The sequence below is a fragment of the Pangasianodon hypophthalmus genome, chromosome 27, assembly GCF_027358585.1.
Source record: "Pangasianodon hypophthalmus isolate fPanHyp1 chromosome 27, fPanHyp1.pri, whole genome shotgun sequence".
NCBI lineage: Eukaryota > Metazoa > Chordata > Actinopteri > Siluriformes > Pangasiidae > Pangasianodon > Pangasianodon hypophthalmus.
Genome location: NC_069736.1, coordinates 11,755,271 through 11,778,173, shown reverse-complemented (window position 1 = coordinate 11,778,173; position 22,903 = coordinate 11,755,271). Strand labels below are relative to the sequence as shown.

At 39.6% G+C, this 22,903-nt stretch overlaps 2 protein-coding genes and 1 long non-coding RNA gene across 9 annotated transcripts in view; 1 reads left to right on the top strand and 2 right to left on the bottom strand.

Moving 5' to 3' along the window:
* Nucleotides 1–5,431, bottom strand: part of ptcd2 (pentatricopeptide repeat domain 2) — a 38,807-nt gene extending 33,376 nt beyond the window's left edge. The window contains exon 1 of the mRNA XM_026921841.3: nucleotides 5,222–5,431. Within this exon, the coding sequence (XP_026777642.1) occupies nucleotides 5,222–5,339 (118 nt within the window). The 5' untranslated portion in view covers nucleotides 5,340–5,431. The remainder of the gene's footprint in view (nucleotides 1–5,221) is intronic.
* Nucleotides 5,432–8,505: 3,074 nt separating this feature from the next.
* Nucleotides 8,506–21,731, bottom strand: LOC117596234 (uncharacterized). 3 transcript variants are annotated; one of them, XR_004577407.2, is made up of 4 exons: nucleotides 21,261–21,705; nucleotides 11,203–11,324; nucleotides 8,918–8,976; nucleotides 8,506–8,663 (listed from the first exon to the last, which is right to left on the bottom strand). It is a non-coding gene; the product is annotated as an uncharacterized LOC117596234 (long non-coding RNA). The 3 variants fall into 3 exon arrangements; XR_004577408.2 differs by lacking the exon at nucleotides 21,261–21,705 and adding an exon at nucleotides 20,687–20,793; XR_004577406.2 differs by having other exon boundaries at nucleotides 8,511–8,663; nucleotides 21,643–21,731.
* Nucleotides 20,794–22,903, top strand: part of map1b (microtubule-associated protein 1B) — an 83,885-nt gene continuing 81,775 nt past the window's right edge. For 4 of the 5 annotated variants that reach the window (XM_034300586.2, XM_026921649.3, XM_034300588.2 and 1 more), the window contains exon 1: nucleotides 20,794–20,986. In XM_034300586.2, coding sequence (XP_034156477.2) covers nucleotides 20,794–20,986 — 193 coding nt within the window. The remainder of the gene's footprint in view (nucleotides 20,987–22,903) is intronic. The other variant, XR_008301131.1, reaches the window with a different exon arrangement.

Genomic DNA, 22,903 nt, shown 5'->3' with positions numbered 1-22,903 from the left:
CACTATATTACCAAAAGTATTCGGTCACCTGCCTTGACTCACATATGAACTTAAGTGCCATCCCATTCCTAACCCATAGGGTTCAATATGATGTCGGTCCACCTTTTGCAGCTATTACAGCTTCAACTCTTCTGGGAAGGCTGTCCACAAGGTTGAGGAGTGTGTTTATAGGAATTTTTGACCATTCTTCCAAAAGCGCATTGGTGAGGTCACACACTGATGTTGGTCAAGAAGGCCTGGCTCTCAGTCTCCGCTCTAATTCATCCCAAAGGTGTTCTATCGGGTTCCGGTCAGGACTCTGTGCAGGCCAGTCAAGTTCATCCACACCAGACTCTGTCATCCATGTCTTTATGGACCTTGCTTTGTGCACTGGTGCACAGTCATGTTGGAAGAGGATGGGGCCCGCTCCAAACTGTTCCCACAAGGTTGGGAGCATGGAATTGTCCAAAATGTTTTGGTATCCTGAAGCATTCAAAGTTCCTTTCACTGGAACTAAGGGGCCAAGCCCAACTCCTGAAAAACAACCCCACACCATAATTCCTCCTCCACCAAATTTCACACTCGGCACAATGCAGTCCGAAATGTACCGTTCTCCTGGCAACCTCCAAACCCAGACTCGTCCATCAGATTGCCAGATGGAAAAGCGTGATTCATCACTCCAGAGAACGCGTCTCCACTGCTCTAGAGTCCAGTGTCGGCGTGCTTTACACCACTGCATCCGACGCTTTGCATTGCACTTGGTGATGTGTGGCTTGGATGCAGCTGCTCGGCCATGGAAACCCATTCCATGAAGCTCTCTGCGTACTGTACTTGGGCTAATCTGAAGGTCACATAAAGTTTGGAGCTCTGTAGCAATTGACTGTGAAGAAAGTCGACGACCTCTTTGCACTATGCGCTTCAGCATCCGCTGACCCCTCTCCGTCAGTTTACGTGGCCTAACACTTCGTGGCTGAATTGCTGTTGTTCCCAAACTCTTCCATTTTGTTATGATAAAGCTGACAGTTGACTGTGGAATATTTAGGAGCGAGGAAATTTCACGACTGGATTTGTTGCACAGGTGGCATCCTATGACAGTTCCACGCTGGAATTCACTGAGCTCCTGAGAGCGGCCCATTCTTTCACAAATGTTTGTAAAAACAGTCTGCATGCCTAAGTGCTTGATTTTATACACCTGTGGCCAGGCCAAGTGATTAGGACACCTGATTCTGATCATTTGGATGGGTGACCGAATACTTTTGGTAATATAGTGTGTATATATATATATATATATATATATATATATATATATATATATATACACACACACACATACATACACACACATGTACAATCTTGATTAGAAATTTTGAAAATCATGGTAAAACATTAATTCAAATTAACCAAATTAACTGTGAAAATCGCTCAGCACTAATTTACAGACATACAAACCTTTTATGTTTTGCAAAGTTACTATACACTATACGATTAGCCACAACATTAAAACCACTGACAGGTGAATTGAATATTATCTTGTTACAATGGCACCTGTCAAGGGGTGAGATATTAGGCAGCAAGCAAACAGTCAATTCTCAAAGTCGATGAGTTGGAAGCAGGAAAAAGTGGCAAGCATAAGGATCTGAGTGACTTTGACAAGGGCCAAATTATGATGGCTAGATGACTGAGATGACAGAGCTTCTGCAAAACTGCGGGTCTTGTGGGGTGTTCCCAGTATGTAGTGGGTAGTACCTACCAAAAGTGGTCCAAGGAAGGACAACCGGTGAACCAGCAACAGGGTCATGGGTGCCCAAGGCTCACTGACGCACATGGAACGTGAAGGCTAGCCCATCTGGTCTCATCCCACTGAAGAGCTACTGTAGCACAAATTACAGAAAAAGTTCATGCTGGCTATGATAGAAAGGTGTCAGAACAAAAAGTCCATCGCAGCTTGCTGCAAATGGGGCTGCATAGCTGCAGACTGGCGAGTGTGCTCATGCTGACCCCTATCCACCGCTGAAAGCACCTACAATGGGCACATGAGCATCAGAATTGGATCATGGAGCAATGGAAGAAGGTGACCTGGTCTGAGGAATCACATCTTTTACAACAAGTGGATGGTCGAATGCATGTTCGTCGCTTACCTGGGGAAGAGATGGCACCAGGATGCACTATGGGAAGTAAGTAAGCGGGCAGACGCAGTGTGATGCTCTGCTGGGAAACCTTGGGTCCTGGCATGCATGTATTACTTTACCATGTACCACCCACCTAAACATTGTTGCAGACCAAGTACACCCCTTCACGGCAACGGTATTCCCTAATAGCAGTGACCTTTGCAGCAGGACTACAAAGCACAAAGCTTGGCCAACAGAATTCATCAAGGTAAGCTACGCATCAAAACTAACTGGACACAGAGGAGGTTTGTTCAAAAGCATATGTTGCCATAGTAATTGAGCTGGTCTTAAGATTAGCTTCTTCATGGAATCACAATTGGCAGAAATAAGCCTGAGTTATTGAATTATCTTGCTTCGTGGAATACTCCTCAGCTCGCTGTCATTTTGTGTCATCTGTTCATTAGCCCAATAACATACACCAGACTTACATCACATAGTATCATTTGGTATCAGAAGGTGGAACCTGAGTTTTTTTTTTAAACCAAGTCATTGGTCTGCAAGTCACAAGTCAGTCTCAAGTCCTGGTATTCAGGCCCAAGTCAAGACAGGCAAGTCACAAGTAATGATACATTGAGAGAGAAAAAAAAAAAAAAGAAGGAGAAAAGAAGGGAAAAAAAAAACCAAAAAACAAACAAACAAAAAAAAAAACATAGAAGCAAAAAACCCTGCCATGAGGACAAAATCATTTCTAAAAAGAATAAGCAACACCACTGCTACCAAACTTGAAGTAGGCCTCAATTTGAACACTGGCCTTTACATCAGCAAAACACTTTGCAGATCGCAGCACTAGGACGCTAACTCCAAGTTAAATACTACCTAAGCATACAAAAGATATATTTTAAAAAAAAAATAATAAAAATCTACACACCCCTGTTAAATGGGCAGGTTTTTGTGATGTAAAAAAAAAAAAAAAATGAAACCAAGACACATCATGTCAGAACTTTTTCCACCCTCAATGTGAAACAATTGAAACAATTATTATACAATGTATAATAATTAAGTGAAAAACAATCAGAAACATTTTTGGGAAAAATAAAAAAGTTACAATAACCTGGTCGCGTAAGTGTGCACACTCTCTTATAATTGGGGATGTGGCTGTGTTCAGAATGAACCAATCACATTCAACCTCATTTCAAAAGTAATCATCACAGAGTTGCCAGCAATGAAATTATTCTAATTAATCCCAAATAAAGAACAGATTTCGTAGGATTTTCTTTACATTCTCTTTGTTTCATCCTACTGCTGAAACCATGGTCTGCAAAGAGCTTACCAAGCATGCATGATATCTCACTTGTTGAAAGGTATCAATCAGGAGTGGGGTATAAAAGTATTTCCAAAATATTACTTGTACCATGAAACACCGTCAAGGCCATCATCAACAAACAGATAAACTAGAGCACCACAGTGACATCACCAAGAACAGAATGTCCCTCCAAAATTTATAAAAGGCCAAGACAAAACCTCCTAGGGATGCTGCCAAGAGACCAACAACATTTGTCTTTTCTCACAAAAAACATCCAAGCTCAACTAAATCACCCCAGATCATGTGGCAAAATGTGTTATGGTCTGATAAGACCAATTCCAAAAGGTATGTTGGGTGCAAAAAAAAAAAAAAATTCAACTAAAAATCTGTGGGGTGACCTGAAGAAGACTGTGCACAGGAGATGCCCTTACAATTTGATGGATCTAGAAAATTTTGCCAAATCAAGATGTACCACGCTGATAGACTCTTACCTAAAAAGGCTGAGTGATGTAATAAGATCAAAAGGTGCTTTTATTTATATGTATTAGTTTAGGGGTGTGTATACATGTGCAACTAGGTTGTTGTAAGCTTTTTATTTTTCCTTTCTCCCTAGAAAAAAAAAATTGATTGCTTTTCACATATTTTGTAATTTCCCATTGAGAATGTAAAAAGACATGATTTATCTTGGTTTCTTTTTTTACATCACAAAAACCAGCCATTTCAATAGGGGTATGCAGACTTTTGACATTCATTGCAGCTAACAAATCAACATGAACTTACTATTTTTTGTGCAAATTCAAATGCTGAACAATTTGAAGCTGTTCCTTCTGTGTGTGATTTTCTTTATCCATAGGTTCTACATGCTGCATTGCTTTTGTTGTTGCAAAACAATCTTTGTAGGCGAAAGCTACTGTCTGGGAGCATGGCTACCTCAAAAGCACCTCTGTCTTTGGTGAATGAGTGTTCTTTTAACTTTGTCGTGCAAGTTGATTGGCTGTCTGACTGGTTGAACATGGACACTGGAAATGAAGATTGGTGATGACTTGCTGAAAACTGTTTGTTAAGAAAAGGAATAGTTGATTCATTGCACACTTTTAAATGCATAACATTTAATATTTGGTTTTGAGAATGGGCTTGAAGTGAAGTCACAAGTCCTTGATGTCAAAGTTGAGTCACAAGTCTTCTTTGATTATGTCGAGAGTCAACAAATTTGTCAGCCCAAGCTGAGTTGCATCCACAACACTGGGTATGGGTAGGAGTAAATGAGCATGGTCGACCAATAATTTGTTATTATTATTATTATTATTATTATTATTATGATATCTATTAATGCATTTTCTTATACTTGAATGCGAGTGTGCCTGTCGTGTTTTATTGGTTACAAACATAAGAACCTTACCAGGACGCCAGGGTCAAGTTTCCCAAAGTCATCCCAGTACAAAGACTATAGGGACCACCACACTGAGCACTCTAGTGCGGAACAGTAACTGGATTGTATAGGGATGGTTCAGAGAATGCTCCCCAAATAGGGGAACGCTTTCCAACCATCCCAGGTTAGTGCAAGGTTTCTGAAAGGTTCGAATTCTTCAATGAACTTTAGGGGAAGGTTCTCGAAAACATAATGTGGAAAGAAACGCAAACCAAAACAAACGTTCCCAAAACGTTCTGGCAACTATTCATTGTTAGCTGGTGAATACCATTCTCCTGCGATGCCTCTGAATCTTTCCTTCCCTAGTTTTTACAATCCGTTATAGTTTTTTTTGCCACCGCAATCACAGGCGACCAAAAACAAATGCGTTCAGACTAAAATTGACAAACAGCGAGAACGCACCTTCAACTCTGCATGTAAAACAGTTCAATTTCACTGCCGCACATAATACTGCGAATCTTGGAGAATTACGCTGATGAAGTACAAATGGGATACAGAAAACCAGTCCTCTCAGCGCCATCTTGGTCCTTGGCTATACCAAAACGAACCATAAAGCACCCGTCGCTGCTGCGTCGTCGTCTTCTTCGTCTTCTTCTTCTTCTTGGGTTTTTATGGCGGTTGGCAAACCAACTTTTGGTGCATTTCCGCCACCTACTGGGATGGAGCGTTGACGTTGAAGGGGTTGGGAAAAAACGAGCAACCTATATTCTATTATACATTTTTTTTTTATATTTAAGTCATTTAAAAGAACTTTATATATTTTAGAAGAATTATTCCGAAGGCTCTGTAATGTCCGGTAATTGAGACCAAGAGTTTTTAGTTCGTCTCTGCGCTGGAGTCTTTCTCTTTCACATGCCATAAAATTTAGCAGCACATGCTCAACAATCTCTGAAAGACCACGCTTATTATAGTTACCGGATTCATGGTTTCCTGTGATATCAAGTGAGTTATTGAGAGCGGAGTGTCCAATTCGTAGTCAAGATATTACTTTATCATTCCTTTTATTACCATACTCAACCCTTTCACAACAAACTTGTTTCTGAATATACAGATGACGCCCGTTTTTTCTTTGTCCCATCTCTCTTGCCACGTTTTTGTTGATCAATAAACACCACAACCTACTCTCAGAGTTTGCACAGATTAGAAGATAAGGCTATAGGTCTGTAGTTTGTTAGTATAGAGTGATCTTTCTCAGGCTTTGCAATAGGAACCATAATTCCATGTTTTCAGGAGAAGGGGAGTTTTTCTAATTTCCATACATCATTATATAATCTTAAAATAACATTTAATTAATTATCTGATATGTGTTTAATCATAGCACACTTTATCCTTTCCAAGAGAAATATGTCTTACCCCTTCAAGAGCCTGTTTAATTTCATACAAAGAAAAATTAGCATCAAGATTGCGTCCAGGGGGGCCTTGTTGAGCCAAAAATTCAGGATTCTCTCTCAAGCTCTGCTCTATATATCTTCTCATTTCATCTGATATTTTTCCATTACTATGCACTTTAATAAAAGCCTCAGCCAACACATCTGCCTTTTCACTATTACTGATAATTTTTTTATCCCCACTAATTAAAACAGGGATACTCCCGAACTTCTGGATCCCTCCCAAATTCCTATTCATTCCCCACATTTCACTGATGTCAATATTCTCACCAATATTGTCAGAGTATTCTCTCCAGTGATCTCTTTTGGCTGACCAAATTACTTTCCTGCCTGGGCTCTCTTATACGAAATAAAATCATCAAAAATCATCAAAAAAATCTGTTTCTAACTTTAATTGCCTCACTATCTGTCCACAAAGCACATCTTTCTTTCTCTGCCTCCCTGTGCTTTTACCGATAACTTCTTCTGCTATGTCACAAAGAGTTGCACAAATTCTATTATTATATTGCTCTACATCATCTATAGTCTTGTTTAAATTTAAACATCTTAAGTCACATACCTCTTTAAATTTATTCCAGTCTGCTGATTTAAACTTCCATCTGGGGATTCTTTCTATATTTGTCTCAGACACTTCTAACCCAATCTTACAATATATTGGGAAGTGTCACTTCCTATTAGATTATGATCCAACACTTCCCACTCACATTCTTTAGCTAATCTTTGAGATGTTATTGTTAAATCTATCTAGTATCATTTACATACTAGATTTTTTAAATCTAAGAATTCTTCCAGTTTTCTCCAATTTTGATCAACATACATGCTACCCCATAATGTACGGTGTGCGTTAAAGTCCCCACACCAAACCTCACAATGATTACATTCACCTTCATATTTCCTAATGCTTCTTTATTCACAAAGATTATAAAAATTAATTATTTTGATATTCTGTGTTCCAGCCCAAACCTCTACCACCTCAGGTTCACAGTCTTCCTTCACATCCACTCTTTTTTAACGCTACCCCTAATTTAATAAACTTTATCACGCCTCCACCAGGTCCAACTTCCCTGTCTATTCTCACTGCTGAGTAAACCTTTAACACAAAATGTGATGTGGTTTGAGCCAAGATTCCTGAATACATATAATGTCTGGTTTATTATTAAGGTCATCAATGAATTTCTTAAATTCTTGTCCTTTCGATATCAACATAGCATTCCACTGAAGAATGATCAACACCATTAAGAGCCACCACATGCTGTCTGTTTGTTTGCAACTTGATCCTTAAGCTTTTCATTTATATGATCCACAGTTATACTTCTGCATCCAAATATTTTCCAGCTGCTCTAAGAATAATTCTAATTCTCTACATTCTGATTTGCACAGAACAATTGGCTACTTCTGCCAATTGGCTACTTATGAATGCAATAAATGACATTTTATCAACCATCACTGCATTTTCATTCAATTCAATTCAACAATTCACACATTCCTTACCCACTACAGGGGATTTTTGCATCTGATCTTCCTGCTGTGTTGTTTTCTGAACAACCTTTATTGCTTCTGCATATGTTACTATTCCTTCTGAAACTGAGAACTTTCACATGCTGCAACAACTAATCGATAAAATCGATAATAATCGATTATGATCATTGTCTATGAATCTCATTATGAGTTAGCTAGTCTGTGCACGGCACGGGGCACTTTTGCGTTACTTCTGTTGCAAAAACACGCATCGGAAAAATGGCAGAGAGTACAGACCAAGTGACAGCGGAAAAAAGTCTGCGACCCGAGTCATCTAAGGCTTGGGAACATTTTATATTAAATTTTATATTGAAAAGAAGATTGTAACCTGCAAACTTTGCAAAGCGGAGCTTGTGTGGCACGGAAGCATGACAGTGATACACGATCACATGAGATGGAAACAGGTGGGAGTCAGGAATGAAGGCAAAACATCAGGACAGTAAGCTAAGCACAAACTTATGTTTATATCCAAAATGCTCCACTGTGTGCAAGGGGTTGGAGAAATTGGTGCGAATTGCTTAAAATGTTTAGTTTAATTCAAGTTTATTGCCATTACCCACTAAGCAAAGATACGTCCAAAAACATCTTTTGAACTGAGGAGCCAGAATGAAAGTTTCTATGATGACGTTTTATGACGTCTTCTGTACGTCCAGTGTTGAGGTCCACAGGACTACTGTACAAGATTAAAAATTAGTTCAAATGTGGTCATTGTGTCTTTTCAACATCTTGAAACGTCAGCTGCAGACTCATTTTAGACATCGTTGCTTCTTGACCAAATAAAAAGTCTCACGCTGCATTCAGTTAAAACTCACTTTTATTTCAATGTAATTTCCATTTGTAGTTGCATGGATATTTCAAATGCCCGGCAGACTGTCACTGTCTGAATCTTGCAGATGACGACCCATTTGTCTTTTTCGTCACATTTTCAAGTAAGCCATCTGCAAAACACAGGCATTTACATAAATTTGTGAATATTTTCTTATGCTATGGCAGTTTTCAAAAGTAATGCCCGGTAAGCTCCTAACGCTAACTATGACTGAAACTAACGTTTAGCTAATGTTAGCTAGTTACCATGACAATTAAGCTAGCCTAGATGGTACCGCTAACTAGCCACAACAGGTTGAAGTTGGTTTACAAAAAAAAGACATTCAAAAGAAATTCATAAACATAACATTAACTTAGTTGACCTTACCTTAGGTGTATTCAACTAGCTCAATGAGTTCACACTTTTGCCTTGCTGCAGCATGGTCCCTGCAAGAGCAGCACATCACACGTATTGCAAACAGCGAGGCTGGTGGATGTGAGTCACTTCGCGATCCGAGTAGCAGATGCGCGAACACATCCGCCAGCAACACCACTTGGACAAACACATAGAACTGCAGTAAAAGTTTGTTATAGTTATGATTATGATTACATTTGCTAGTGATTATTTCGGACGGCGTTGCGTGGTTGCCTGTCGTAGCATAGCAGTTTTGGTTTTTTTTTCAATTCAGAGGGGCTTTATTGTAATGAAAATTTCAAGAACAACTGCCAAAGCATTAAACAATTTGTTTAAATATTTGGACAGTACACAATAACAGCAATATGATCATAATGCTACGACAGGCAACCGCGCACCACAACTGACTGACAACTTTTGAATTGAACTGACAATTCATATGTCAATTTTCTACACCTGTCTTGCACACACACAAAAAAAAACACTCCTAGCCAGATGTTCAAATATTGAACTGCATATCTACGTAGTCAGACGTCCAGATACTGAACCTGATTTGTGCACCGACGCAACATAGACATGATCTACACGTCGTCTATTATAACAGGAGCGATCTATTTGTAACGAGTGCCGCGTTGTGCTCCTCACTCGCAATTTACACTGTAAAAAAAATCTGTAGCGTAATTTTATGGAATTTTTTCCTGCTTATTTTACTGATTTTTCCTGTATTTTTGAAATACACAAAATATTAATAAAATTACAGAAATAGACTGTGAATTTACATGTCTAATGTAAAATAACATGAAAAACCTGTAACTGAATAACCATAAAACTTTAATTTGGAAAGAAAAATTTGGGTTTTTTTCCCACGTAAAAAGAATGTTATAATACATTCACAAATATATAATAATTTCACAAATATTTATTTTTTATTTAATAGATGAAACTGTTAAATTTTTTGTTTAATACTGTAAACACATTTTAAAATTAGATAAAATTAGTGGTGATTAACAGTAAAAAAGAAGTACTGGTTCCATAATTTTACATAGATTTGTTTGTTAATTGACAAAGATTTTGTATAATTATAGATGTTTTCAAAACAACATTGAATATGAATAAACGTTGAATAAATATGTTTTTATCAGTGTATAATATCTATAAGCATTGGTAAACTGTCAACATACAGTTTTTTAAAATAATAATAGAAATACATATTCTGTTATTCTATTTAGTTTTATTAACTTACAGATATTTGCAACTTTAATGAGGTTAAAACAATATAAAATTCCAGTAAAAATACAGTTTTATGTGATAAAAAATGAAATTATTTAATGTCATTTTACAGATATGTACTTTTCCCAGTTATGTAACACTTAAAATGTATATAATACTGTACAATTATTTACCACTATGACTTTGAATTTACTCCAGCTTGGCAAAAGTACTAAATATGTATGGCCTGTCATATTGCATATTGTTAACTGAAGGGTTCGCTAACTATTAAGCTATTAAGCCAACTCTCTCCTCTCAATGTGGTGAGTCGGGAGTGGAGAGTCAGCTCGCTAGCATAGCTAATGTAAACGGTTGAGGTGGTGTAACTGTTTTACCTATTTAGCTGCCTACACAATAGTTCGTGTTCAAAACATATTTCTTTGGATTTTTGCAGATTTCTTAATTAACATGCCCCGTGCACTCACATGACACACAATTTGTGGTTTGTTTCTCTCTGCGAGTTGTGCGAGTTGTTGATGTCAAGCGGTAAGCTGAAAAGGTAAGTGTTGCACCATAGTTAAAGATATTCAAAGATTAAACTTGTCATAGTTGTGGTGTTTGTGTGAAAACCCTAAAAGGTTACATACAATAAGGGCTACACAGAAACGTGGCACATTACCAGTATGCCTGTTGTATAGCAGGTTGCAAGTCTCATTTCAGAAATTACAATGCTTTTAAGTGTCATGTTTACCATCATAATTGGCAGTCATCTTCTGTGTCACAGTGTGAGTCTCTGCAGTGACCTTTTATAGGGGCTGTTTACATTAGCTATGCTAGCGAGCTGACTCTCCACTCAACAACATTGAGAGGAGAGAGTTGGCTTAATAGCGTAATAGTTTTTTGAACTTCCTAACTGCCAGAAACAGTTGATTGATCTGAAAGATCTTTTGTGTCACCTGAAATCTCACATTTCAAAAAGAGAGGACATATGTTGCACCTTCAAAAACTGTGATAACTCTTTTTCAGTGAAATCATATTTCACGTCCCACCTATCTGGAAAGCACAAACACTCTACAGCTCTGCATGTCTACTGAGTCTCAGTCCTCTGTTGCTGAAAGCCAGTCAGACGAAGGGGCAGTTGATGATGGGCCTGAGGAGGATATACTGGACCCTGCACAAATGAAAAGTTTACATATGTGAAATCTATGTATGTTTTACATGAAGTTGCAGGCAAAGCACCTTATCCCTTCCTCCATAGTACAGTTAATCATAGAAGAAATTAAGTCTCAGTGGAGTGTGCCAGCAGTACACAAAGAATCAACTTAAAGCATCTCTTCAAAAAAAAACCTAAACTGTCTGAGACAAAAATTGAAGATGTTTTGAAGACCCTAGATAACTAGATATTCATGCAAAGATCACAGATACAGAGAATCCAGTATGGCAACTGACTGTCCAACTGAAAGAGGTAGTGGAATTGATTTGTGCCCCAGAATGTGAGTACCTCAGGTTGCTTTGCTCAATGTTCAGATCACTAACTAGAGGCAAGGAAAGAAATGTTTCCTGCACACAAACTGAAACCAAAGCATCACTCACTCCCTACCCTGCACTGATACTGAAACTTGGCCTACTAATGTGGTTGTGGACAATGCGGTTTGAAAGCATTCATACTTCAAAAGATGTGTGCAAAGAACACAAAATCTTGGTCAAGGAGCCCAACTGTGGCAACTAGAGAGGTACCGTGGAAAGACACTCTGTACAAAAAGGGGTTCTTTCTTTGTCTGAGCCAAGGTGATTCAACTGAATTCGGACAAATTGAGCTCATACTGGTGAAGGAAGAGAAGCATGTTTACTTTGCTGTTACACCTCATGATGAATCATATTTGCCAGAGTTTGGACTATATGAAGAGAAAGAGGAAATGCAGAGCATGACATGTTCATGAAGTGCAGAGATCCAACTGGATTATTATCCATTAGATAGGGGGCCAATACTTGCAGAGTTGATTGGATCAGTAGATAGATAGATAGATAGATAGATAGATAGATAGATAGATAGATAGACATATGTGATAGATAGACATATGTTTGATAAATATATTAGATCGATAGATAGACAGGGTGCCAATATTTGTAGAGTTGATTGGATAGATAGAGTTGATTGGATCAATAGACAGATAGATAGATAGATAGATAGATAGATAGATAGATAGACATATGTGATGCCAATACTTGTAGAGATGGATGGATGGATGAATGGATGGATCAATAGAGAGCCATTACGTTTAGAGTTGGATAGATAGATAAATAGATAGAGTGCCAATACTTGTAGAGTTGGATAGATAGATGGGTGCCAATATTTGTTGAGTTGGATAGATAGACAGACAGATACCAATACTTATAATGTTTGATAAATAGATTAGATCGATAGATAGACAGGGTGCCAATATTTGTAGAGTTGATTGGATAGATAGATAGATAGCTTCAAGGTTCTTTATTTGTCACATACATTACATATATGTGATGTATTAATCTAGTGAAATGTTTTTCCTTAGTGCCTTGTCCCACAGTGCAACTGTGATACATAATAAAACAGAACATAATAAAAGCCGAATATAATGAAAGCAGAATATAATGAATAAAATAAAAAAATAGAATAGAATAAAATAGAATCTATTAGACAAAATCTACATGTTACATGTAAAAATATGTTTAGCAGCTTGAAAAGAGGAATCTTAGCATCTTAGATAGAGTGTTACCAGTAAACAAATAGATGGGGAGAATGGTTGAAAGATAAATGGAGAGACAGACTAATACATGTATATAGACAGCTTTAGTGTTTGAAAGACAGAAGGAGTGAGAGAGTGTTGCAGCTAGATTAATAAGAAATATGGACAGAGAGAGAGAAGGTCTGTGTGCTACATCCATTGCTACATCCTGTTAGATTGATAGAGAGATGGATGGAGAGAGTGTGTGGCATTGATAGAGAGATAGATGAAGTGACAGGCTCTGTTACAGGTACATTGACAGAGAGGGAGGGAGAGAAGAGCGGCTTCAGGTCCTGCGCACACAGGTGTGTGTGAGTTTTTTAGCGTTTGAAATCTTTAACATTCCGAGCCAGTCTCTGAACATTCCGTCAATGTAGTGAATAGGAGTTTTTGGGATATGTGATCGTCCTCTACAGGAAAAATGTAAAGTTAGTAAAATTACAGCATGATCAGTCTGAACAGCCTGAAGGACTGTGCTGAGTTTCGTGGAAGTAGCTTGAAAGTACTAGGAGTTACAACAGTCAGAAATTTTCCATGTAAGTAAATGGGAATTTTGGCCTCTTTGAGCTTCTGTAATGGGAAAACTTTAATTCCAATCAGTTAGAAAAGTCATAGCATACTAAGTCAGAACAGACTGAAGGTCTTTGGCAAGTTTTCAAGATTCAAGAGATTCAGGATTTTTATTTGTCGCATATATAGTATATAACTTACATTGAAATGAATATCTGGCCTACTCCTCTTTAGACTGTGCAAATAATACTAAAATAAAAATCAGAAATGAATAAGAAATAAGAAATGAGATCATAAGAATTAAGAAATATGATGGGGGGTCCTGCCAATCTCAAGTGGGGTGTAGTTCCGCTGCTGCCTTTTCCTGAAGTCCATAACCAGCTCCTTGGTTCTGCTGATGTTCAGACAGAAACAGTTAGCCTGGCACCAAGCTACTAGTTTCTCCACCTCATCAAGGTAGGTGGCCTCTTTGTTGTTGGAGATGAGGCCCATAACCGAAACCAGTTCCCCGATTCCATGTTTTCCTGCCCCTCCCTCTCCCCCGTGTCTGTCTCTTCTGGAGGTGGGGGCATGTGCGATCGACCTGGGACGTATCGCATACTGGTGAGTGTCCAATGGGGTACACACCACACCATAGCGGATTCAGGCTGTAACCAAACCTCAATTCACCAATGCCTGGTTCAAGGTGAGGCATTGGGGAAGGTGTGGAAGGTGAGGTGTGTGCACAGGGATGTTCACAAATATACACTGGTGCTTGTCCTCATCAAATTCCAGGGGCAAAAACACAGAGGAGGCAGCGGTTAGTCCTTGCCTCACCCATGCACCAATCCTGGGGACAAATTGGCCATGGTTTCAGACGTTAGTAAGGGAAATATTTGTGGATGGGAACTGCAATAGCAAGGCTCGGTGTGGAATGTGGCTGGGGAGGCAGTGCCGGGGCCGTCGATGTTGAGAATTGTTATTCCAGGAGGCTCACATAATCCAATGGCAGGGCACTTAGGACTACGCAACGCGATACCTGGCACATCTTGGCACACAATGCTGCGGAGGTACTCTTCTGTGTTCTCTCCCGAAAGGGCCCTTTCAGGTCACACGACCAGTCGGGGACGTGGACTATGAGGTAATGCGAACGGATAGAGGCGGGGTGCAGCAGATATACCACCTCAATCTCCTTAAACCATCGCCTCTACCCAGCCACACTAATCTCATAGAACACCACATAGAGACACCCAAGCACAAAAGACAGGTGGTTCGGGATGAGCTCTAAGCCATGCTCAATATGGGTGTAATTGAGGAGTCCCACAGTGACTTGTGGTTTTAGTGCCCAAGGTGGACGGTTTGGTCAGGTTTTGTGTGGACATTAGAAAGGTCAACACGGTGTTTAAATTCGATGCATACCAATAGGTGAGGCTTGCTTTTAATTTGACACTGGATTTGACAAAGGGATATTGGCAGATCCCCATGACTCCAATATCTCATGAAAAAAAGGCCTTTTCCACTCCGTTTGGGTTACACCAATTCAGGATGTGATGGCGGGACAGCAGCCCGTGCACAAAAGAAGCACAACACTCCTCACATGACTGCCACTCAGGTGCTGAACGGACAGTGCCGGTTCAGCACCCCTATTGTTTTGGACAGCTTGAGTGTATGTGGTTGCGAGGCCGAGCGAGGAAATTCGACTTGGCTGGCAGCCAAATGAGTGCGGCGGCAATCATCTACCCTCCAGCAGAAGACTGGAGAGTATAAAAGGAGCCAGCAGCCGCTCTCAAGGTAGATTAGATAAGGTGATGCAGTGCACTAATCTCTGTCTCGCTCTTACTTAGCTCTTACTTACAACATCAGCAAGGAAGATGAGAGCAAACCTCAGCCCAGCGACCACTTTCACTTCCGCTTGCTGCTGCACCCACTTCTAAAATAAAGAGTACGTTCCCCTCACTCATGCCTCTTGGTGTCTGTGTTCTGCCTTTCTGTGGTCCCGTGCCGTCACAGTGACCCTTCCTTTTGAGTTGTTTGGAGCCCCGTCGATGTTCCAGCAGACAGAATCCTCTGTCCGCACACTACTTATGCCTCTGCATAACTAGACAATATCATTATCTTTAGTAATGATTGACAGTGGCAGATTCAGCATTTAAGGGCTGTCCTGAGATCACTGAGATAAGTGGGACTCATGGCAAACCCAAAGAAGTGTGCGACTGGACAGATGGAAGTACGGTATCTGGGCTTCTACTTGGGGCATGGGCCGGTGCATCCCGAAATTGATAAGACCGCACCGATTGCGGCCTGCCCAACAACCAGGACCAAAAAGGAGGTGAGACAGTTTCTAGGGCTGGCTGACTATTATCGTAGGCTTGTGCCTAATTATTCAGATGTCACCAGCCCGCTGGCTGATCTTATTAAAAAGGGGGTGCCAGATTTGGTCCAGTGGACGGAGCCATGACAGCAGGCTTTCACTCAGGTTAAAACTGCCCTCTGTGGCAGACTACTTGTACATTCTGTTGACTTCTCTCACCCTTTTATTTTGCAGACGAACGCATCAGACAGAGGGTTGGGGGCTGTGTTGTCCCAGGTGGTGGAGGGGGAGGAGCATCCCGTGCTGTACTTCAGCCGCAAGCTCTCAGTGCAACAGACTAAGTACAGCACGATTGAGAAGGAGTGTCTGGCCATCATAGTGTCTGAAGGAGTGTCTGGCCATCATAGTGTCTGCAGGAGTGTCTGGAGTACCAGAAAGATGTCAAATGGGTCCAACTGCTGTACAAAAATGTCACCAGTGCAATTAGGTAGGAGTCCCTCAGCGGTCTGCACTGTCGCTTTTGCTGTTCATACTCTGCATGGATACAGCGACAGCAGACATCCAAACCAGACACCCATGGACAATACTCTACGCAGATGATGACATGCTGGCAGACAAAACGTGACACGGCTTAGGACAACAAGCGAGAAGATGGAAATGGAAGATGAGACTGGGTGAATATGGGATGCAGCTCAACATCAAGTAAATAGAGTATCTCGACTGTGGAGACCAGACAGATGGCACCATATGTAGATGGACAACAACTTAACAAGGTAACAGATGTTGGATCCTATGCCACAGTTAATGGTGACACAATGCGAGATGCACAAATGCAAGCGGGCACAGCAAACATGGCACCAAACTACTGGAGTCCTCTGTGACTGCAAGATCCCAACACGTCTGAAATCCAAGGTCTACAGAACTTCATCAGACCAGTGGCATTTTATGGAGCGGAGTGTTGGCCGATAGCCAAGAAACATGAACAGGTCTTCTTGCAGGAAGCATGCCTGAGGTGGTACGGACAGGTGCTACAGAGCAGTGAAGACTTATAGCACTAGCACTCAGCTCAAAAGGCAAACGGCCTTTCATCCCATTTTTCCCCATTCACTTGAATGGGATTTTTTGTTCAGGTTTGAACATGGTAATTTTGGTGGTTCTAGTGTGAGAATTGACTGAATAAACTTCAACCACCAAAATTCCCAAGTTCAAACCTGGGTACACCAGGATCCATCATGTGAAATTACAGACAGATCTAACTCTTTGTTCTCTTTCTTTCCATCCTTCATCTAACCCTCATCCTGCAGTTGAGGGTTAAGAACCTTGCTCAAGGTCCCAGCAGTGGCAGCTTGGCAGGATTGGGATTTGAACTCTCAACCTTCTGATCGGTAAGCCAATGTTTTTTAACCACTTTTACACATCCTCTGCCTATTCACTCACGTGCAAAATAGCACTATGCCTGCTAATTGCCAAAAAAAAGCACAAAAAAATATCTCCCCACAGCCCCTCGACCTCTAATTGCCCATAGCTCAAATACAGTCACTTTAGTAGGAACTGGTAGTAACCTGTACACCTGCACATTCATACAGGTATCTAATCAGCCAATCATGTAGTTGCAGCGCAATGCAAAAAAAATTATACAGATACAGGTGAAGAGCTTCAGTTAATGTTCACATCAAACATCAGAATGGGGGGGAAGCGATCTCAGTGACTTAACCGTGGCATTCAGATACTGTTGATCATCTTGGATTTTCACACACAACAGTCAGTTTACACAGAATCTATTATCATAAAATATTTACGAGTCTGGTTCCTCTCAAGGTTTCTTCCTCAGGGAGTTTTTCCTTGCCACTGTCACTCATTAGGGATAAATTAAATAAATTAGAAAAATTTTAAAAATCTGGAATTTATTTATTTCTTTAAAACTGCTTTGTAGCAATATCCATTGTTAAAAGTGCTATACAAATAAAATTGAACTAAATTGAATTGAATTAAGAGACACCCAGTAAAATTACAAAAAGGACTGTTTGTCAGTAAAGTGTTCCGGAATGCCACAAAGGGCCATTCTCACACACGCACAAAGCGGGTGTGCAGGCCTGCTCTTTGACGCAGACAGGCATTTATCTTCAAAAATAATCCTCTGTCTATTGACTAACAAGTATAAATACCACTATACCTGCAAATTACTACTATGCTTTCATCATTCACTCCTGTACATTCCTGTACAGAACTACAGAGGTATCATTTTAATGCAATGTAACTTTTTCACTTTTTTGTCTGTCCATCCATGCATAAAAATTTATTCACAAACATACTCATAATCGCTATGAAGACCTTCAGTATATACAGTATTATGTAATTGTTGTTTACATTTTTATCTTTTTTATTAAATTAACCCTTTCTTTACCAAGAACAAACTGTTTTACATTTTAGCCTTTTAACATTTTAGCCTTAACTGATTTTAACATTTTAGCCTTAACTGATGTTGTCAAGCCAAATTGAAGTTTGCTCTCGAACGACACTTTCTAGTTATTATTCTTCTATTTGAAAATTTGTAGTGTTCATGAGTCACAGTTTTTGACATAGAGCCACAAAATTCAAAGGCATAGATCCCATACGAGAATGCGTTGCTTTTGCTTTTGGGAAATATTGGAAGTGCGGTTACCACATAGAAATGCTCTGAAGTGGGTCATTTGTCCATAGGGAAGAGGTCGAGCTGCTTTTATTTTTAAGTCATTACGTCATGGCAAACCAAACCGCAGGATTCACAGACATGAAACATAATCATTATATTGTACATGGGGAATCTACCAACACCCCAGCAACCGACTGGATTATCATAGCAACCTGCTAGCAACAGCATAGCAACCAACAACAACAACCTAGCAAATACCTGGGATTATATAGAAACCTCAGAGAAACATGGCGATACATAGCAACCACTTGGAACCCCATAACTGCTACCTAACAACACCCTAGCAATCAGCTGGACCATGCCAGCAACCAGTTAACACCCTGGCAACCAGCTGAGTTTCCTTAGCAGCTGACTAGCTACAACTTTACAAGCAACTTTACAACCATCCAATCATACTGAAACCTCCTAGAAACACCATAGCAACCCCCTGGGACCCCATAACAGCCATGTCACAACACCCTAGCAATAAACTGAGTTTCCTGAGGAACCGACTAGCTACGACCATGCAACCAACTGGGATCATATTGAAACCCCTTAGAAACACCATCTAAACCACCTGGGACCCCATAACAGCCACCTAGTAACACCCTAGCAACCAGCTGAGTTTCCTCAGCAACTGACTAGCTACAAACTTGCAACCAACTAGGATCATATTGAAACCTCATATCTGGGACCCCAGAACAGCCACCTAGCAACACCATAGCGACCAGCTGGTATAGCATAGCAACCACTTAGCAACACTCTACCAACCAAAATGGTTAGTGTAGTAACAGCCTAGCAGCACCCTAGCCACCATTTGGGTTAGCCTAGCACTCAATTAGCAAAAACCAACTTGGTGTCCATAGGAATGACCTAGCGACACCCTAGCAACCAATGTGTATATGCTAGCAACTTTTTAACCTTTACACACTTAACTGTTCATACTGTAGCAACCAAGTAGCAACACGCTAGCAACCAACTGGGTTAGAATAACAACCACCTAGCAACATTTTAGCAACCACATATCATAGCAGCATTTTGGATTTTATAACCTTTTTTAATGTTTTAGCATTTTTACCATTTGGCCCTTTACACCTTTAAACTTTTAGCCTTTTAGTCTTTACACATGTAACTATTAAACATTTAAAAATTTTTAAATCAATGACAACAAAACAGTGTAATATCATTTTACTCTTTTAGTCTGTTTAGTGGGCTCTTTCAAGTCAACATCAAAGTCCATTCATGAACTTTAGCCTACTAGTTATTAGTATTATTATTATTCTATTCGAAAATTTTGTCCGTTTTCACAGTTCGTAACTTTTGATGTAAAGTCTATAGATCTGATATGTGAATACAGGGTGTCCCAAAAGTCTCCATACATGGGGGACTGTGTTTGCCAGCACCACGTCGGTTGTGCCTTCATCAGTGGATGTTCGCGGATGTCCACTTCTCGGTTAGTCCATACAACTTCCAGTCTTTTTGAATTTGTTAATAAGTTTGGCAGCAGTGTCGTATGTGATGTGCTTGCCATGTTTCCTGTTTAAGTCCATCGTAACCTTGCGACAGTTTTCCGATCCAGCCATGAGAATGATTTCAATACGTTGTTCTTCTGTCAAAGGCATTCTTAAAGGCTATCTGAAAAAAAATATATATATATATAATATAAATTAAGTATGAAAAATTTTGGAAGGAATAAAAACCCTATCAACCAGCTGGACTATGATAGCAACCAATTTACACCATAGCAACCTGCTTGACTATGATAGCAACCTATTACCAGCCTAGCAACCAGCCAACTTTCCTCAGCAACCAACTACTTACAACTTAACAGCCAACAGGGATCACACTGAAACCTCCTAGAAACACCTTAACAACCATTTGGGACTCCATAACAGCCACCTAGCAACACCCTAGCAACCAGCTGGGTTAGCACAGCAACGTTTTAACCTTTAAACATGTTTCAATGTTTTAACCTTTACATATTACAAACTTTTAGAATCTTGACCTTTACATACGAAACTATTAAAACTTTTAACATTGTAAAATCAAAAAAATCAACAACAACAAAACATACAATATCATTTAACGCTTTTAGCATTTTTAGTGGGCTCTGTCAAGCCAACATCAAAGTTCATCCATGAACACTAGCCTTCTAGTTACATTCTGCTATTCAGCAGCTATCAGTATACTGTTAGATTGCTGTTTCGAATTCTTTTTTTGAGGAAAACAGCCGTATGAGCTTGCAGGAACGCGCGCGCGCGTACACAGAGAGCCTGATAGTATAAAGGGGTGGTCCTCACCCTCCATTCATTGCTGTTGTCTTACTCTCTCCAAGCTACTCGACAGGGAGAGTGAAAGTGTGTTTTACGTGTTCGCGTACGTTCGTGGACATGAGCGTCTAAAAAGAATGGCGACGCTCACTGCATCTGCAGAAACCGCCGAATCATTCTGCAGCGACGGCAGCACCAGAGGCGGTATCATGGCATCGCCCACAGACTTTGCATATTACTTCGACGACGGCAAATTTTATCTGCTCGTAGCCGTTGGAGAGTTAGTCACCACCGAGCATCTTAAATGTGCTATTTCAGACATAGAAAAAGGTAAGGTTGACTAATAATCCACAAATACTGCATTGGCCAAGAGACACCTACAGGAGTTTACTGTGTACGAATACACGATTTATCTCCAAATCATTTATCCATAACTACGCCTGTTTTGACCTTTAAGTGCTCGATGTAACGATGTATCTGCTTTTTTCGTTTTTTTTTATTTGCCTGTTTAATACAGGTTGCCAAAAGCAACTTTCAGTTGACCAGTTTTCACTGTGTTATATGTATTTGCAATTGTAAAGTGTGAGATGATGGAAACTCATACCTGCCCCGCCCTGTTTTATTTCAGCACCACATACAGGGCGTCCTTTTGTTTTTGTGCAACAGATGCAGGGCGTTCTTTGCGCAATGGTCCTTAATTCGATTATTCGTTGAGTCTTTATTACTGACACTTTCTCGGGTAAATTTTAGCCCCTTTTTCAGACAGAAGCTACCGTCGCGTACCGTAACGTCCCCTCCACAGTATGGAGGGGGAAAAAACTTAATAAATAACTTATTCTTTAGAAACTAATAAAATAGCATAACCCCAAAACAGACATATAAGAAAAAGTTATATTGTGACGTTTTCACATGAAACAATGTATTGTCAAAGTTTCTCTGTGCAAGGCAAATCGCTAAGCTGGATTCTGCAGACACTTTTTGCTTACACAGTACATATGCGGCGATTCTCCAGCACCAGCTTGTAGGCGCAGTTTGAACCGCACTGCGGTCCCTACGGAAGCCCGCAGGGCCTTTTGTTCCGGGAAAAAAAAGGCGTTTCGCTCCCTAAAAACTGACCTCCAGAAACATCCGTATGTGATTAGGCGTGCGCTGGCATGGCAATAAAGGGAACAAAACACATAACTGAAATCTCTTTGCGCGTACCCACTGTAACATACACTGGGAGAACTAAATTATATGGCGTTAATATTAATTAGAAGATATCCTCCATTTCCCATCTTTGCTATTGGCATGTTTATTATTTAATATTGCCTATCACATTTGCTGACCTGAGTTCTAATTCTCAAGATGCACTATCCTGAATTGGATGCACTTTTAATTTCTTCCCATTCACTGAAACAACAAATAAACTTTAATACAAACTAGAATACAAATGGAATTTATTGCATGATGATGATAATGATGCATTGAAGCTTATTCAAAATATGACGTTTACTTGAGGTTTTTCACTAAATTCACAAAATGCATCTATGCTACTTGACACAATTCTCACAATGTAGACACCAGATTTAGATTTACTAATTAGCATACTGATTTTATTCAACAATATTTTATTTAGTTAATTATTTATCTTTTTTATCATTTGTTCTGGCAGTAGAATCTCGGTTAAGGTTAAGGTTCTTTTCTAGTGACCTGAAGGCAATACCAGAGAGCCTTTTATTGGAGCCTTGAGTAAGACCTTTATCCCTCAATTAGCCTGCTCTTTGCTTGACCTGTATACTGTCTCATTAATATGTTGCCTTTGGACGAAAGTGCCTGCCAAGTGAATAAGTATAAAGAAAAATATTTCAATTTAGCTTTATATAGATTGGATAGTGTCTATTAAAGATAGCAAAAAATAAATGTATCTTACTTGTCATTGGGTGGGTCTCTACAAAACATGTTACTACTTTTTAAAAAATAATAATAATAGTAACAAAACCAACACTAAAGAAAAAGCTATTACTTAAAAAAAAAAAAATCAGAAATACATTTTCAAAAGAAACATATTTTCTCTAATTGCTTAATAAATTCAAAAATTGTCATTTTACATATACAGAGCCTTGAAAAAGTATTCAAGCCCCTTAAAAGAAATCAGGTTCATCTGGATTACAAATTACACTGACACAGATTGTTCAAGTCAAAATTCATTATTTGTCAGCAGATCTTTAAAAAAATAAAAACTGAAAAAATCTGCTTGCATAAGTA